This window comes from Pelmatolapia mariae, linkage group LG20 (genome assembly GCF_036321145.2).
Source record: "Pelmatolapia mariae isolate MD_Pm_ZW linkage group LG20, Pm_UMD_F_2, whole genome shotgun sequence".
Classification (NCBI taxonomy): Eukaryota; Metazoa; Chordata; class Actinopteri; order Cichliformes; family Cichlidae; genus Pelmatolapia; species Pelmatolapia mariae.
The window spans coordinates 5292759-5312092 of NC_086244.1; the positions used below are offsets into that span (position 1 = coordinate 5292759).

General features: G+C 41.4%; 1 protein-coding gene across 1 annotated transcript; it reads left to right on the top strand.

Annotated features, from left to right (window-relative positions):
• The first annotated feature begins 4965 nt into the window (after window positions 1–4965).
• On the top strand, window positions 4966–19314 carry irak1 (interleukin-1 receptor-associated kinase 1). Its single transcript, XM_063465312.1, has 15 exons — window positions 4966–5271; window positions 8598–8765; window positions 11214–11363; window positions 11453–11526; window positions 11642–11824; window positions 13254–13318; window positions 13455–13566; window positions 14057–14178; window positions 15397–15601; window positions 16440–16508; window positions 16674–16761; window positions 16852–16946; window positions 17224–17848; window positions 17959–18057; window positions 18148–19314. Exons 1-15 carry the CDS (start codon window positions 5160–5162, stop codon window positions 18225–18227), a joined length of 2247 nt encoding a protein of 748 aa, XP_063321382.1. The 5' UTR covers window positions 4966–5159; the 3' UTR covers window positions 18228–19314.
• The last annotated feature ends 20 nt before the right edge of the window (window positions 19315–19334 follow it).

Genomic DNA, 19334 nt, shown 5'->3' on the forward strand with positions numbered 1-19334 from the left:
TTGCACAATATCCAACTGCTAACCTCTGTATATTTTATTTTATTTTATTTTATTGTATTTTATTTTAGATATATATGTATATACACACACACACACACACACACACATATTTGGTATACATATTTAGTAATGTGCATGCATTCTTATATTTGTACGTATATTTATTCGTATAATTCTCATATTTCTATTCTTATATTTTGCTTTGTTCTTATGTTATTTTTATTTTGCATATCTCTGTTGCTTGTGAAGTTTGCACACAAGAATTTCACTCGTATGTGCTATACTGGTGTACCAGCACATGTGGTGTGACAATAAAAACTTGGTTTGATTTGATTTGATTTGATTTGATTTGAGTGTCTGGGCTTAGCCTTAGACGTGACATCTGGTGGGAGCTTGGAGTAGAGCTGCTACCTTAAAGTTGAAAGGAGCCAGCAGAGATGGTTTGGGGATCTGATGAGGATGCCTGTCAGACATGGGCTGGAAGTAGAACCCAGGGGACACACTCTGGAGATAATATGTCTTATCTGGGCCAACGATTGTCTTGGAATGACTCCGGAGGAACTGGAAAACTTGCCGGGGAAAAGACTGTCTTGAATACCCTGTTGCTGCCACACTGACCCATCTTAACCTTTATTTAAAAATGAAGTGAAACTTGTTAAGAGTAAAAGTTTTTTTGGAGGCTTGTTTAGCACACATTAAAACCAGATTACCTGCAGAAGAGCCAAACACAAACACAATGCCCCCACAATCTGGCTGCACTGTGGGTAGACCCACACAGTCCATTACTGGCAGACCACTGTAGCAAGTACTAGCATAAAATGAGGGGACACCTGGACCCCACTGTGGGTCTGCAGCATACCCACGGTGTGGACCCAGGTGTGCCCCACATTTCAGACTGAGACCCAGTGGGCTGACTACCCGGCCACCACAATCCAGGGCACATTACCACCACCAACTGGTATGGAGTGTGACTCTTAATTTTTCAATGAATATAAAAAAAAAGCAAATTTTAGCCACTTCCTTAAGTATAATTTATGTCCTGGAATTGTGTCAGTCTGCGTACATATTTCCATTTGAACTGAGAGGGGTTTTCACTCACCACAGATGCGCTCCTGTGCAGTTCTCCAAAATCTCCACTATCCGTAGGTGTTGGGTCTGCCAAATCCTGATTGGTTGTTAAGTGGGCTGGAAGAGGGAAGAGAGCAACAGCGGCGTTCACCAGGAACTGGAGATGCACAAAGCAAACACTGAAGCTCAAAAATAAAGCATGAAAAGCACAGACAGTGTCTGCAGTGGACACTTTTTATTATTTTTAAAACTTGATTTCATTTCAGCTCTTTGTAACTTTGCCCTTTTCCTGGGCTGGCAGACAGACCAACAACAGCTGACGGACCAACAAAGAGTGAAAGTGACCCACAGGCCAGCTGTACCACATATTTTGTATGCTGCCTCTATCTACAACAGAGCGTGCTGTAGGTAGACGGGCCATCCTCGAGCTGCCAGCGGCCTGTGAACGCATTCCCTCTGCTGAGCCATAAATTCCACTTCATTCACATGTAGTTTGACCTATCAGCCTCGACAAAAACAAGTGATATAAAGGTATAAATCAATACAGTTCCAGCCATTAACAATTGTGAAGCTGTTTTGGAAACTACTAAACAACTTATAACCAATCCCCATCCCAAGGTCCAACCCAATATATATTTAAAAAAAGATACTCAAAATTAGGCAAGTCCAGTTGTTTTCAAGGAATTAAAATAAATGATAAAAAACTGCCACATCTGTAAAAACCTATTAGCGTTCCCTCTGAGTCTGAATTAGATTTTTGTCCAGTTTTATAAAAAAAACACTTAACATTTTTCAGCCAAAGTGATGTAGCGGCAGGATGAAGAGCTTTCAAGGACAGCAAAATGCTACAGTGCACCAACAGTGACTGTATGTATGAATGAATGTAAACCACTTCACTGTGGATCCACTTGCCCTCAAAGGGGTGAAAAAACCCAACAACAATAAACGCAAATCCTATCAAACAAATAAGCCTGACTTGAAAATATGAAAATTGGATATTCTCTGATATCTTTTACTTCTTGCCTGTGCGGACGTACACAGGATAAACAACAGTTTTGCCTGTTGGGGTCCCTCTGTAGGGACCCACAGATGGTTGACCCACAGAAAACTGTCATGGGGGCCCTGTGGGCTAAAACTACCGTGGCACCCACACAGGATGACCACAGGGGGGCCAATGAGCGTTTTTGGTGGGCAAGCCAACTGTGCAACGTCACCCATTTTATGTAGTATAACATGAAACTAGTGGTCAAGCCCATAAAGTCAATGAAATCATTCACTGAGGTCACAGAGCGGGGAATCTTAGGGACATTTTTTTCACAATGTGCTTCCACTTGAGTCGCCCCCTGGTGGTAATTATAAACATTGCAGATTTGGCCAATTGTCTTTAACATGGACAATATCAGAGTCAGAAAGGAGGAAAATCCAGGGTATTCTCAATGACTAATGACCCCGTGGCACGCTCACTTTCACAGTCATATCCACGCCTCACACGTCATGACCAGTTTCAAAACACTAAGATGGCAAAAACACTCTGTTTGGCTTTCAACAGTGGGTGGCGTAATGGTGGCACATTTTTTAGTCTTTTTTGCCAATCTGTCAAAGAGGTAACTCAGAGGGCCAGACAACCGTTCATGCTCATGATCACACAGTCAATTTAGAATCACCAGTTAACCTAACTCAATGCATGCCTTTGGGCTGTGGGAGGAAGCGGGAGCACCCGGAGAGAACCCATACGTACATGGGGAGAACAAGCAAACTCCATACAGAAAAACCCCAGACTGAATTCAAACCCACGACCTTCCTGCAGTGAGGCAGCAGTGGACTGAAATGACAATTATGTAGGGACCTCAGCATTGGAGGGGACCCACAAAAATTAATTCATGCTAATTTTTAGAATTTGTCTCAATATCCTTTAGGTCGAGTCAAGACAGCCACATAAAGGCAACGAAGAAAGCACCTTTAAAAAACAATCAAGCAAAATCCTCAGATATGAGAGCCCAGCTGCACAGGGTGAACATGAATCCCAGCGATCTTTATGCAGTCTCATACCTGACGGATAATTAATCTGATGACAAAACCAGATTCTTAAACCTGGAATTTTTTCAAATATCTCCACTGAGGTCAGCAAAACTACCGAGCTTCTCTGTTTTTCGCCGAGACGTGACTCAGTCCTTCGGTTTCACGGTTCTACTTCATGCTGTTATTTTAGCTGTATGTGGTATTAATAATAACAGTTTGCTGTTGTTAATCCTTTGACACAAACAAACTGAACTGAGCTAATGAAGCATTCAGGCGTTCCATTCAACGACTAACATTTAAAAAAATAAGGTGAGAAAAAGGAAGTGTGAAACGTGTGTGTGTGTGTGTGTGTGTAAGTGTGTGTGTGTGTGTGTGTGTGATGTAATGCAATGCAATGCTTCACATTTGTCATAGTTCAGACAGGAAAATGACTCATTTTAGTCAAAGCCACGAGGAAATACTCACTTAGGACTTCCTGTAGTGAAATGAAAGTCATATGTAGATACACAAACAAGGTCTTTACACACATCAGTCCTGCAGGATGTAAAACAAGTATAAAATGTGGTAAGCATAAAAATTTATATAAAATAAGTTAAAATATGATGAAATCTCTTAATATATTACAATAAAGTGTCTCTTTCAGGTGACATAGCTCAATGCATTGCAGGAAACATTAATTGCAATGTGAAAAGGACATTTTATAACCATAACACATCTACATGTTTTCAAAACTCTGTTTGTATTTGGATTCCATCACAGCAATCTCAGCACTGACCAAAATAACTGTGGTTTAAATCAAGCAGCTCTAGTTCTAATAATATCCTATTTTCTGACTGATAGTTAAAACAAAAAACAACAACAATCTGGAGTTTGTTATGCAGGAAATTATATTTAACCAGGAAACGGTCACAGTGGAGAAGCTGACACTTTGCATGTAAGAACGACTGATCTGATGTAATACACTGTTACAAATCATGGTATAGAGAAGAGTAATATTTGGATTTTCTGGTTATTTTTGGTGATTTAATAATCAAAAAGTACATTTTATGCTTGAGTAATTATCATTAACCCCCCCCCCCCCAAACAAAGAATTCATATTATTTTTTAATTTTTACTGTGCTTCATAAATAAAAATAATACATATAAACAAAATAAATCAATTGGAAATTTGGCTAAGCAAAGACTCCAGTCTGGCCCCACTGGGCAGCTTTTGAAAATGTGAAGGAATAAATTTTGGACTTTTAACTGCATTTTTCTACGTTTTACAGCTTTATTTTCCACAGATAAAGACCTCTCCCATGGCCATTTATGCTAAACCAAACTTATTAGGTAATAGGTAAAAAAATAGAGTGATAAGAGACGTTGCTGTTTTTACTACTACAGAAATGTCTGTTTGTTACAAAGGATGCACAATTTAAAGTGCCATTTTCTGCAAAAAGCTTTCTCTTTTATAATATCAGGATAGTCAATAAACTACCAAAACTTTTTTTTCCAGTCATTTTACATTTTATATCTTTATGTCTTACAATTTAAACCCAGAGTCATGCTGACAGATTTTTTTCATTTACCACGACAGATTTCTTTATCATGTAGAAAAACTGAGATGTCCTTTTATCTGTCGATCCGGTCCTAAGACATCTCGAGGATTAAATGTGTAATTAAACTGATTTAAACTGTCAGAAAGGGGAATTTCACTGGTGTGGTCCACTTGTGATCAAATGGGGGTGTATGTGGCTCACGAGGTAAAACATTTGTTTAAAAAAAAAAAAAAGAAGTAAAAAGTGAAGAAAAAAAGTTTTAAAACAGTGCATTTATTTGGGCTTTTATTTTGGTAGTACGGAGCGGAAGCAGCTAGCTTATTTTAGGCGGAAGCGCTGAAAGACTCAAACCTGTAGTTTGAGAGAGTTTTTGAAGTGGTTGAACAGGTTCGTTCCGGGCGGTTCTGATGTGATCCAGGTCCTTGTGTGAATCTCATACCCTACAGACCACCCAGAGTTCCCCGCGGTGGTCGCTGTCATCGGTTAGCTTATTAGCTTCAGCGTGGACTAACTTGTAGAAGGAGTTAGGTAAAGATGTCGGGAGGAGACCCGAGGGCCGTATTATACTACAACCTGCCCGCCTCCGTTGACTGTGAGTTCTGCCGCATCATGGACGGGCTGTCAAACCAGGACTGGACCCGCTTTGGTGAGTCAGAACCCGAACTTTGACTGAGAGCTAAAGGCCAGCAGCTTGGGGTAGGAGGGACGGTGGAGTCCACCGTTAATTGGGTGTTTGACCAAAATAAACTCTAGCGTGTTTATTCTGTGTAACAACTTTAACTGCTGCCATGTGAAATCACTACAGAAAATGAGAATTAAACAAGCTGTGAGAGCCTCAGCTGTGATCCATCCTTCTCAGTCTGCTCTCAGGTACAGGGCTTACCTGTCCCAACTATTTCCACAAAGTTGTAAAATATATAATAATAAAAGATTGCTTTAGCGTGAGTGTCAGCTGAGATTAAATCAGGTACAGTTTTCTTCCGATATCAGGTCACATTTTGACTACAGTTAGCCTAAATATAGATAAATTCACCGGTGACTGTTTTGAGGAAGTCTCTGGTAGACGTTATCTGTAAGTGCACTTGGTTAATATTGAGTAAATACGGAGCACAAGAATGTGACAGAAACTGAAATGCCTGTGTGTTCTGACACATAATGAAATGTGATTAGAAACAGTTTGAGGTTTCTCAAAAAATCCAGAAGTTTTCTGTTTTACTGTAAACTCTCTTAACTAAGGTTGTGCGGGGTTTATTTGACTAAAAATTAGGTAGAGCTCTGTTATGTTGGTGTACTATATTGAGTTCAGGTGACTTGAAAATCTTAAGTTTTCTTCGAATGAAATACACTTTTAAAGTTTTACATTGTATAAGCAGCATTTGGCGATGGTGGGGAGGAAGACCTCTGGCAGTTTCTCTTCTACTTAAATAGAAGTTTTACAGAAAAACGACAGCGTTTTGGCCACCTGTACCTCTTCTCTGATATCACCATCCGTTCCAATTTGCATCACCCTCGCAGCCATCAAAGGCAGCTACTTGTGATCCCCGAGACATCCTGCCATTGTGGCTTATCCTGGTCAACATAAGCCACAATGGCAGCTCTTTATCGAATTACCTCAAGTGGCTGTTTAAAATGGTAAATGGCCTGTATTTGTATAGCGCTTTATTTAGTCCCTAAGGACCCCAAAGCGCTTTACACGTTCACACACACATTCACACACTGGTGATGGCAAGCTAGATTGTAGCCACAGCCACCCTGGGGCGCACTGACATTGGCGAGGCTGCCGGACACTGGCGCCACCGGGCCCTCTGACCACCACCAGTAGGCAACGGGTGAAGCGTCTTGCCCAAGGGCACAACTACCGAGTCCAAGCCGGGGCTCGAACCGGCAACCTTCCGATTACAAGACGAACTGCCAACTCTTGAGCCACGCTCGCCCCCTAGCCACGATCGCCCCCTAAGGAAAATCAGTTTTTGATACTCGTTTTTTGTTTTAAACGTGAAGGTTGGCTTGTTGTAGCTGTCAAAAAAGAGACAAAGTACCACTAATGTGGGCTGTTCTAGCTCATATTTTTTGCTGTTGCTGGTAATTTCATTTTTGCCCTGCTGTGGAGACGGCAGAACAAGCAGAACAAGCACTTCTTTGAAATGAAATGAAACCAGTTGTTAGAACAATAAATTGCCATCGCCCGTGCTTCTCCTGTTTGCTTCTTTGGTCTATGTTGGGGTTTTTTTGCACCTCTTCCTCCTTGTGGTAAACTCTGGTCATTTTTTTTCTGTTTTCAAACTGAAAAGCGTCAGGCCCAGTTGTTGTGTATCCCACCCACATCAGGTGATGGAGTTGTGGTTTGTGGTGGACAGCACGTGCATTGATTATGTCCTTGAAATCTTTCAGACGAACTCTAATGCAACACTGCAGATGAAGCACGAGTCACAAGTGTTAACCAACAGATAAAGATGTTAAAAAAATATAAGGGCAAATGTTGCGTGCTGAATAAGACAAATAACACCAGATGCCTCAACATACAGTATGTGATGTTCCATAAGTATTTAGAGTAAATTTGTTTTTGTATTTTTGTGTTCTCGCCTCTGTACACTACCACGGTGAAATTTTAAAACAATCATCAAGATGTGGTTCTGGTGCAGATTTTCAGCTTTAATTCGAGCGCTTTAAAAAAAGAACTGCACTAGCTTTCTAGGAGTTACAGCCATTTTTACCCCTCAGCCGTAAAAGGCTGATGGGAATTGTCATTGCCCCGAACAGGCAGGTGGCGTGGACACCGAAGTTTATGATAACATTAACTTGAGAACAAGGCAACGTAGGGTTTTCTAATTGATACCATGAGTCCATCTACTAAAAATCTTAGACGAGCTTGAATCTCAGTGACCTCAACCTCAAGGTCAAGGCCACAGGTCAAGTTTTCTTTAATCATTGCATTCACAAGATTTTCAGAAGGAAGTCATCTAGGATTTTCAAATTGATACCATAGGTGCACGCTAGTGATTCCTGAATGTCTCTACTTTGCGAAGAACCAAAACAAATCTTCTTTTTCCTCACTTCTTCTGGAACGCCCTAATTTCCAAGTTCCGACATCTGGATTCAGAGGTATCTGGAATGCAGCATCATGCACAGTTTTAGAGGCTCAAAAGTGATTGGACAGTTAACTTGGAGGCCATGTCTTGGCTAAGGGAGGCTCGTTCCTTTGTTATTTCATGACAAACTAAGACAATAAGAGATCTGGAGTTGATTCAGAGTGTTGAAATTTGCATTAACTCTCAAAAAGAGGCACAAAGAGGTGTTGATATTAATGAGGGAAGCATTATTAGGCTGACAAACACAAATAAAGCTGTTAGAGAGACAGCAATCGGCATAACAGAATGGATGTACTGGCAACACCAGAAGGCCTGAAAGATCACAGAGGACAGCTAAAGTGTCACAAAATTATCTCTGAACCAAGAAAATCACAGAGTTATCTCCTTGGTTCAGAAGATCTTCACAGCATCTTACAGAGTCAGAAACATCCTGTGTTAGGTTGATATATCATTGTCAAAGTCTACAGTAAAGGGATGCCTTTCCTGTGCAAACCACTGGTTACACTCAAGAACAAGAAAGCCAGATCTGACGCTCCATGAAAACATCTGTTAAACATATTATGGTACGGTTGTGTATGGCTACCAGTGAAGCCAGGTCACTAGTTTTTAGCAGAATGATGAACTGTGACGTGTACGGGGAAATTCTCTGTTCGGATTCAACCAAATGCTGTTAAACTTTAGGTTTTAATATTTCACATGTTCTCTTTGTGCTGTTTTTGGTCAAATTTAAAACTCATTAGATTTTGTTTTTTATATTATTGTATTTTATATCAGTGATTGTTTATAGCGAGCTAGTGTTTGTCCTCTGAAGTCTGTGAGTGTCTGTAAAATAAGTTTACTTCATATTTCTGCAGTTTTTGATTGTACTGTTTCTGTCTCACAGCCTCTGGGATGCTGATGGATCAGAACGACGTGCGATTGGCTGAGAGGCAGGAAAGGCGGACCCACTGGGTGATGGTCAAATGCTCGAACAGGAACATTCGAGTCGGAGAGCTGATCGACTTGCTGGAGGGTCTGCAGCTGTTACGCCCCCGTGATGTCATCTTGAACTGTGAGTTTACCTCCAGACACTCATGACCTTTGACCCTGAGGGATAGTATATTAATGTTAATGCCACGGTGCACAAACTGGGTGCAGTTCAGCCGCGGTGCTTGTGAGATGGCCCTCGATGAATAGGAGTCAATAAAGAATTATTTACACCTGCATCTAGAAAAAAAGACCATATATTAAAAATTCTTAAATATAGTTGTTCCCAAGTGTCTTTTAAAAAGGAAAATAAGGTTTTAAAATGTGTTGGATTTCACAGATATATGCTGTAGGTGTTTACAGCTGATCACAACCAACATATGGTGCTTTGTTTTGTAAATGTTTTTTTAAGTTGTTGGGTTTGCTCAGAGTTGTTGTCCTTTAGTTATCACTTCATCTTGAATATGCTGCCTGTGGTTACCCTCATGCTTGACTTTGTTCACTCATAAGTTGATACTTAGCAATTTAAACTACTTTTGTAGTTGTAGCTTTAAAAAAGTGTCTATCAGTTGGGGGAGAATTTCAGAATAATATTCCTTAACATAAACCAACAAGACTTTGAATACCTCATCATCTACAGTACATATTGTCATCACAAGATTTAGAGAAGTTGTAGAAGTCTCTGTGTGCAAGAGAAAAGGCTGAAAATGAATATTGGATACTGTGATCTTTGGGCCCTCAGGAGGCACAGCATTAAAAACAGGCACGATTCTGTCATGGAAATCGGTGCATGTAGTTGGGAACACTTCCAAAAATTACTGTCTGTCAAGATAGTTCACTGCACCATCTGCAAATGCAGCTTTAACATACAAACAGGAAGCCATACGTGAAGAAGATCAAGAAAAACCTCCAGTTCTCTCTGAACTGAAGCTCATTTAAAATGACCTGAGTCGAAGTGGAAAAACTCTTCTGTGGTCAGATGAATTCAAATGTGAAATTCTTTTTGGAAATGTGCATCGCATCCTACTTACTAGAGTAGAAGCTTATTATCGGCACAAAAGCCTGAATGTTTGATTGTATAGAAGTACATCAGTGGCTATAGAACTGCTAGCCTTCACATCTGGAAAGGCGGCATCAGTGCTCCCACCTAGACGTCGTCTTTTTCATGTTTCTGCAAGACTATGCAAAGATAAGAATAAACTTGCCTCTTATCTTTGTTTAGTCATACCACATTAGATATTAATCTTGGACAGACAGTGCTAAACAAAGCAGCATTCGCACAATAAAACCAGCACCAAAAATTAATCAATCAATAAATTAATTATCCAAATTAATAATAAAAATTTGCTTCCCATATTACGACTCCAGCAAACATTTATGTACAGGATGATGTGGCTCCAGAGCTTTTAAACTGCACTGAGTCCTTATTTAAAAGTGCAATAGATGCTGGGAGTGATGAGAGCTTATAGCAGTTTGTTTTACAGTCCCTGCGGGTAATAACTCGTACTCTGAATAAAGAATATGGGATGGTTCATTAACAATTTTATGAGCCTGATGAACAACTGTTTCCTCATTTCGACATGAGAAACTGTTTCTCTTGGTTTCCTTTGCCTTTCATGATAGTTTTTATCAGTTTCTCAATCTTAGACTCTGAATTTACTGTAAGCGAGCCAAACCAGGCTCTTATCTCATATCTAATCAAACTTTCAAGTACTGAATTATATAAAATACCCATAACCACAGAGCTCACTTCAAACAGCCTGAGTCTACAAACACAGTGGAGTCTTTGAGCTAATTTTTCACATTTAAAAATCAACGTATTCTTCACAATTAAAGAATTTGTCCATATGTGCTCTATTGTACAGACATCAATTGCCACTGGGTCGTGTGCACATATACCCTTAGGGTCAAATAGCATTTTTTTTTCAGTTTTATCATTATTCAAAATGAGACGATCACGGTTACATCACACTTTGAAATCACTGATATCCCTGTGGGATAAAGACGAGCAGTCACCTGCATGTAGGAGATTTAAAATATAATAATAACGGGGTTATCAAATTCTTTGATGAGAATTTGATAATCCCATAATTAGTCCAGTTACCTCAACCGCCAGTAGTATACAAGGTGAAAAGGAGAGGGGAACTCACGGAGATTGAATTGTTTAACTTGTTGTGACCTGCTAGTCAAAAGGGATAAAAACCAATTTACAATTAAGGCATTTCTAAATTTAAGAGTTTTTGGACCTGCGGGTGTGGACGAACAATCAAATGCAGAACTAGAATCAGCAGATAGAATCTGATCATAAGCTTTTGAATCTTCTGAATGTTTGCTTATTTAAAGAGTGACACTTAGCACAGCATCCTCAGTGCTGTACCCGTCCCTGTACGCATATTGAAGATGTCTCTGGTTTGATCATATTCTCTTAAACACTTCATCACTACATGTTAGTGCAGCATGCCTGAAGTCCATGTTCTCAGTAGAACCTTTTGTATAGGACTGACTTTTTCTCATTCTGTCTCTCTGTCTGCAGGGGTGAGAAGTCTGGACCTTTACTCCTATGTTCCTGCTCCTCCTCGTCGTCTTCCTTCTTCGTCTCCTTTTTCTGACTCTCAGTTTGTCCCCCCTCCCAAAAAGCCTGGGGCCACGCCCATACAGGACACCTGTAGACTGGGCTCAATAGGTAACACAAGCATAAACAGACATTTTCGTATGTCCAGTCGGCTTGTTCTGTGACACTGATGATGTCACTACTTTATTCTGCAAATAAAGGAAGAGGAAGTCCATTACCCAGACCTGCATCGCCCCCCCCGGGGCTGCGCTCTGAAGTGCAACAACGCCACCAGGTCTCTCTCCCACACACGCACACTTACACACACATTACACAAGGTTTTGTTCAACAATCAATACAAACACATCACTACAACAAAGCCTGATGATGGTGGTGATGTCATCCCTCAGCCCCAGGTGATGGCGTCGGTGGCGGTGAGCAGCAGCATCCCAGTGATGCGCTTGTCATATGAAGAGGTGTATGCTGGAACAAATGGGTTCTCCCCCCGCCTGCAGATAGGGGAGGGGGGGTTTGGAGTCGTGTACAGAGCGACTCTGAAGGACATGAAGTGCGCCGTCAAGAAATTCAAAGAGGTCAGCCAATCACAACGCAGTTCAGTCTTGGGGAGTTTTCAGACGGCGAGCGGTTTTCAGGCAGCAACAGGACTGGTACAGAAAAACTCTGCTTACAGTTTACGCTGCAGTTAGAGTAAATTTATTTACGATGCCAACCGTCTGATTATTTCTGCGCTGAGCTAAAAAGTTAAAACTGTCGGGCACCAAAGAAATAAAAGGAAATGAGATGAAATACAAAAAAGTCAGAAATGGTGTTGCACACTTTTATTTTGAGGAAAGGGCCCTTTAAGTCTTTATGTAAGCAGAGGAGTCGCCACCTGCAGGCCATTAACAATGAAGTTTAAGCAACACAAAAGTTAGAAATAGATCAAAAAGGCTGTGCAGGCTTTTGGTTTGGCTTGTCACAGCTACGGACCCTATAAAAGATGAATGTAGCCTCCGGGACATTTGCCATTGGTTAGTCAAGTCCCCATGACGATACCTCTAGCTAAGCGTTTTAATGAGTGAGTAGTTGTTAGCCAATTAGAGTATTTTTTGATTCTTTATTTTACAAAATGATCTTCATGTTTTATTCAGCCTGACCTGGAACTAGTGACTGAGTCCAAAATGTTATGACGAAAGGTCACAGAGCAGAAGAGTCGCCCCCTGCTGGCTGTTAGAAGGCCGGTTTAGGTAACTTCTACATTTGCTTGACGTTTTAGACCGACCTGGAAGTCCTGCGATGGTGGTTGGGTCGGGTGATTCCCTTCTAAAGCCCGTCTCCACCCAAAACATGAGCTTCAATTTTAGCTTCTGGGTCTAAAAAGTGAAGCCAACGTAGAGGTGCCTTAAACCTGCATCATTTTTAAAGGCCACCAGGGAGCGACTGCTGCTGTTGAACAAAAAATTCCGCTCCTAAAGTGAGTCTGTGGGAAGACGGCGCTCTGTCAGGACCACAGTCGACGCTTTACTGCTGATGTTATCATCTCAGCTTCTCGTTTCAGTCACACTTAATGAAAAATTCAGTCCATTTTGTAAATTTGGGTCATTCTAAGTGTGAGAGAGGATTTTCCCGGAAATGCTCATTGTGTGTGTGACAGTGCACATCCTGTTTCAAAACACCAAGACGGTGTCAGCAAAATGGCTCATCTCGAGGGTTCAACAGACTTCACAATCCAATGGGTGCTGTCACGGTAGCTGGCAACATCTTTAACGTACAGTCTATGGTTTTGTCACAGACAGATTTTTAAAAACAACTGTCATTTTTGAGGTTTTTGCCGCCATGGAAACGGAGACAAAATTAGTCTGAAAGAGTCTTTTGGCTCTTTTTAGAAAAGTTAAAAGAAAAACATCGACTGATAATTAGAGAGGGGTCGACCGCTCACTGTCTGAAAAAGCCTTCTCATTGGTCCATTTTACTGCCAGGAAGTAGATTGTGATTGGTCAGAATTGCTGCTGTTGTTGACAGGACGGGCTGCTGGACTGGGCTCTGCTGAAGAAGAGCTTCCAGACTGAAGTGGAGCAACTGTCAAGGTGGGTGAAGTTCCTCAGTGAAATACAGCAGATTTCATCTGTTCTGATTAAAGTCACATGGTTGTTATTGTGTGTGTGTGTGTGTGTGTGTGTGTGTGTGTGTGTGTGTGTGTGTGTGTGTGTGTGTCCTCCTCAGATTCAGACATCGCAACATTGTGGATCTTTTAGGGTTCAGTGACGGAGGAGGTTCATTGTGTCTGATTTACAGCTACATGGAAAACAGATCTCTGGAGGACCAGCTGCACAACGTAACACATACACAGATGCACACAGCTCAGATAACTCCAGGGTTTTCCCAGGACTCGGGTGCTTTCTGGGCGTCATAGGTGGTCATTGCTGGGTCTTTTCAGTGTTGGCTTTTGCCATTATCCTTGCAATATTACAGAAAGAAAGCTGGCAACACTGAAACCTGATACACCCAGTGTATCAGCCTTCATCTGTTGCTCCAAGTAGATGTGAATAAAAGATTGTGATATACAAATAAATAAGATCCACTGATGAGAAGTGATTATAAATATGAAAGGCTTGTTAAATAATGATGGTGGCTCTTAAGTGTTTATTTATCACCTTTACCTCTTCATGTGCATTCTCCATGATGCTCTGTAAAAACACTCAGTCCTGCAGCCGAGTTTCAGTGCTTGGGGAAAACCCTGCACACTACATAATTTACAAATGTTTATTTGTTTCGGAGGGGTGTTTATTTCCATGGGTGTGTTTATTTCCGTGTGTGTGTTTCAGGAGTGTGCGGTGCTCTCGTGGCCTCAGAGAGTCAGTGTTGTTAAAGACGCATCAGAAGCTCTGCAGTTTCTCCACTGCCCCCCTGAAGGCGAAAAGCCACTGATCCACGGAGACGTGAAAAGGTGATCTTCACCCTGGAGCTCTTCGGTGTATTTATGAATCCATATGTGTTAAATGGATCAAAGTGAACAGCTGTATTACAGTCTTTAGGGTTATTTTTATTTGACATGAGTCACTGAAAAGTGCAGAAAGCAGAAGCTATACTGGATTATTTCCAGCAGGAAGAGAGAAATGACTGGACACGATGAGTAACTAATCTGAAAGTGACAAATATTATTTCTGCTTATAGGGCATAAATTCCCTTTTTCAAATTCCAGCCTTGATGATGAATTTATTTTTATTTATGTTATTGAATTGGAAGATGGGCTAGTACCTATGTAGCGCTTTTCTCACTGAGCAGTCGAAGCACTTTTTACTACAAGCTACAGTCATGCTCGTTCATACACATTTATAAAGTGCTGTATTCTACGCCTTTAAACAATGAAAATCACAAGGGATGGGACTGCAACATATGCACTGCAGGACCAGGGATTGAACCACCGTGTACGACCCGCTCTGTCTGCTGAGACCGAGCCTGCTCCATTTGTTTTCAATTTTTTTCATGATTATCCTTTTTTGTATGACCAACGCAGGAACAGTATGAAAGATGAGCTTTTTGTAGTCCAGGAGGTTGCAATTTCACCACAGCAGACCAACATTCACCCTCATGTTATTAATCAGTCTGTCGTGGACTGTAGTCTGTTCTCTTCTAACTTCTCACATTTTTCCTCTAGTCAAGGAAAAGTGATCAGGAAAATAAATATTTATGGTGTACTTTGTCATTCAGCCAAACACAACAAAGAGAGGAAGAAGTCCCACTTCTTCCTCTTCTGCTATGTGGAGGTCACCATCATTTATTTGTTTTCCTCTGAATTGTGTGTAAAACACGTCAGCGTAGGCAGACCGTCAGGTGAAATTTCAGTTGAAATCCATGCCTTCATTTCACAGTTCATACAAAGGTCACAGGAAAAAACATCAAGATGAAGTTTCCGTTGAAGAAGTAATGAAATGATTTGCATGAAGTGCATTTACCACCACATTTACTCATTTATCACAGTTGATGTGTTCCACCTGGTTATAAGGCTGCCTTATGTCAAAAAGTCATCTGTGATGTGTTTCTGTTGTTTCTGTTAGTGCGAGTATTTGCACTATTGCGACGCTCTGGCAAAAAGGCAGCCTCTGCTTTCACCTGGTGTGTTAACCTGAACTCTTTTTGTTTATGTGCCTCTGTTTCTCTCCAGCTCCAACATTTTGTTGGACAGTCACATGACGGCGAAGCTTTCAGACTTCGGTCTGGCTCGGCTTGTACCCACCGGCACCTCGGCAGCTAGCACGACATCCGTGGGTAAAACGACAACAGTGAGAGGAACGCTGGCTTATCTGCCGGAGGAATACGTGAGAGGCGGAGAGCTGGGACCCAAACTGGACGTTTACAGCTTCGGAGTGGTGAGATGACGCAGGGCCTCATGGGAAAAGAAGTCTGTTAGTTTAAGAGGAACTTTTAGTGCAGTATGGGAGGACTCTGTGTATTCATATAGTCCTAATTATAAAAATATTTCTGCTTTTCCAATAACGTTTTGTAGTTTGGTACAGAAACAGGCCCATTTCTATTATGAGAACAGTGGAAAATTGTGTGAAACATGTATGTTTTTAATATTATAGGACTTGATTTTTAATGCAGTTAATTCCTAATCACTATGATGTGATGTTTCGATGTGAACCATGGCTAACCGTTGAGGGGTAGCAAGATTTACAGCTGCAGGTCTCAATTTTGGTTGTTCCTCTAGAAAATGTTTTAAACACCACAAAAGATGTAAACAAGAAGTTGTAGATTTTGAAACCGAAGCACGGAAGTAAAAAAAAAAAAAGGACCTGGAAACAGAATGACTTCAATTTGTACTAAGTATGACGGTGTTATCGTTTGATCTGTAATACTAGTATACTGTAAAGCATAATTTGCACCCTAAGCTTCAAGCTTCTCCATAAAAATGTTTGAAAAGCATAATTAAATACACTAAAACATCAGCCATTAAACCATAAAAAATATCATAAACATAATAATTTGTAGGTGGTTTTGTTTATAAAATAAGTAACAACCATCTACTAGTTAGAGAAACAGCTTCGTCACTTGTAGGTAAGTTATAGAGTTGGCAACAGGAAATATCCTGTTTTAGGAACTGATGTGAAACTGAACATTTTTATTCTGAGACCAGAAAACAGAAGAGAAACACAGCAAGTGTCTGAAAATGGTGCGTGTGTGTGCCCACACATGCGTGTGTTTCAGGTGCTGCTCGAGGTGCTGACTGGACGTCGAGCTCTGGAGAAAGATGGGATGTGTAGAGATAGATTCCTGGTAATAACACACACCTGCTCACACAGTTGATTTGCAGATTGGGCTGTTTTGAATCTGAAGCTTTGGAAAATGGCAGAATTCTTCCAAACCCGGCTGGTGTGTTTCCTTGCCGGTAACCTGGTCTGTTTGAGTCGGGCTTACCCTGGTTTTGATTCTGGTTTGCAGAAGGACCTGGTGGAGGATATCAAGGAAGGTCCAGGTGGCTCAACTGAAGCAGTTTGGAGGAAGCATCTTGACAAACGGCTGATTTCAGGTCAGTGTTTCAGCTAAGACCACAGTCCCTGTCCTTGTTGTGCCTGCTCCATGTCCTTCCTGTTACCTGTTGTGTTCACTTTCGTTGCAGGGGGCACTGCTGAGCCTACTGGTAGCCTGCAACTGGCGGATCTGGCCTGCAGGTGTCTGGCAAAAGTCAGGAGGAAGAGACCGGTAATGAAAGATGTAAGAGCCAGCCACACTCACTTGGTTTCCTCTTAAACAGTTTCGCTAATCTGGACTTTGTCAGATGTAGTTTCAGTCTCTCCAGACCTCCTCAGATGTAGTTTCAGCGGTTGCAGACTCCTTCAGATGCATATCCTGTCAGTTCAGACTGGTTCTGGTGCAATTTAATTTAATCTGGACTTCTGTGACTGCTGGTTAGAGCACTCTGGAGTTCCTCAGGGCTCCTGTTTGGATCCTCCTGTTTTTCACCTCAGTGTGTTGTTTTGTTTTTTCATAGGTGTGTGCATCTCTTGAGGACGTATATAAAATGGTGAGGGAGCCTCCCTATCAGTCCTTCCCCAGACCTCCCCGCTCTCTGGACTCTAATATACAACAGCTTTCCAAAGAGCTGAGTAAACTGGGACCACTGGAGGATACCTACCAAGTGTCACAGTCAACCAAATTTTCTTCCTCTCCCTCTTTGTTCACCCTCGCCACTCCTGACCCACTTCACTCATCATCATCTCTTCCCCCGTCATCCATTTTCCCTCCTGTGTCTTCCTGTTCATTCGCTGGTCCATGTGAAACCGACGAGAGTCGAGGTTTCTCCCAGTACGACCTTCGCTCTCAGCTGAGATCAAACGGGACCAGCTGCAGGTCTTTATCTCCTTCCACCAAAGCCCAGTATCACAGTCCAGCTAGGCTCACAGAGGTTGAGTGCAACCAGCCTTCGGTGCCCACTGAGGACCAGTACAATTTCCCTCCCCAGCCCAATAGCACTAGTTTGAGTATAGCACCCGGAGCACTGAGAGGGGCCCCAGCAGGACCAGAGACTAGAGGGCAAACCACGGCAGGGGCCACTGCAAGGCTCTACGGCTTCTCTCCTGCAGGGTCCCTGAAGTCAACATCTCCAGAGCCCTCAAGTATGTGAGCAACTCATTAAAGGACCACACCTTAGTTTCTTCAGACATTATTGAACACCTGTCCTAAACTTTTCTGAAACTGAAACTATATCCATTTCCTGTTTGTTCAGTTCAGATAAATTCCAGCAAACAGCGACTCCTGGAGAAGAAAACTCAGTACGAGGAAGGAAGGATTCGTACTCCTGAGCTGCTGTCGTCTGAAAACATCTGTATGTAAACCACACTCAGGAGTTTTTATGATACCTGTTGGTTTTGTTTGTTTTTGGTTCACTCATTGTGTTTCTCCTGTGTCTGATCAGATGAAGAGAAGAGTTCTGGGGACATCAGAGGACCAGAGGAGAGCGATGAGCTGGATTATCTTCCCACTAAACACAAGTGACTGCGGTTATCTATTATGGACACAAAGTAGAGGACCAAAGATGGACAGTTTCTGGAGTGCAGCTGTGGATTTCATCATCACTAATGTTACAGAAAAAACTGCTGGATGGTGGAGCTGCTGGTGTGTCACATTTCAGACTGCTGGTGAATCCGGGTTTCATAGATTTCTCCAGCTGTGCATTTACCAAAAAACATCACTGGGTTCAAACCAAGTGATGCTCATGTCAGCGTAACGCAACATTCCTGTTATTTTAATCTAACTGAAATTATTTATTCATAAGTCTGTAATAATTTTAAAATTCACATGGAAATATTTTAATATTTGTAATTGTGTCATAAAATTCTGAAAACACAGTACATGCTATATGCTTTGAATGCCGCAGAGTTTGAGACGATGTTTTATGTTATTGAGCGCCAACAAAAACCTGCATCGGATTGATGGCTGTTGTTGAGCAAGACAAAGGTAACATCAGAACGTAGCCACTGTGATGTCACATGTTCTGCATTTTGAAGCTGTAATGTTATTATCGGTGGAGCCAGAAGATGAAATGTTATCAGGTACTGCTAGCTGGCTTTGATGGCAAACTGCATCTATACACTGTACAGGGCGAACACTGAGACACCGCTACCTGTGAAATAAAATATTAAATTTTCAGTCACCAAAACTGAAGCACGGAGAAAATATAATCAGATGATGACATTTTTGATTTGGAGCAGTCTCTAAACATGTTTATGTCTTCTATTTCTTGTAAAATTGGGCATTTTAACATTGGACCTTTTATACTAACTTCAAAAACTGGCTTAAGTTTGGTTTCTCAGTGTTCCTTTTTTCTGTCTTCATTCATCAGTTGCTTGTAGCAGATGTGCCCTTAGCCTGATCCTGGAGGGGCCTAACTGAGTTCTTCTTCCCCACTATTACTTAGTGCTTGCTCACAGGGGATTATCTGATTGTTGGGGTTCTTGTCCTAACATTTATCTTACAGTATAAAATGCACTGAAGCAACTATATAACACTGAAGATAATTATTGTTAATTAACTGGTTTACTTGGTTTTACTAGTTCTTCACTTGAGACAGTTTAATTAAATCAGCCAAACTATTTTTTATAA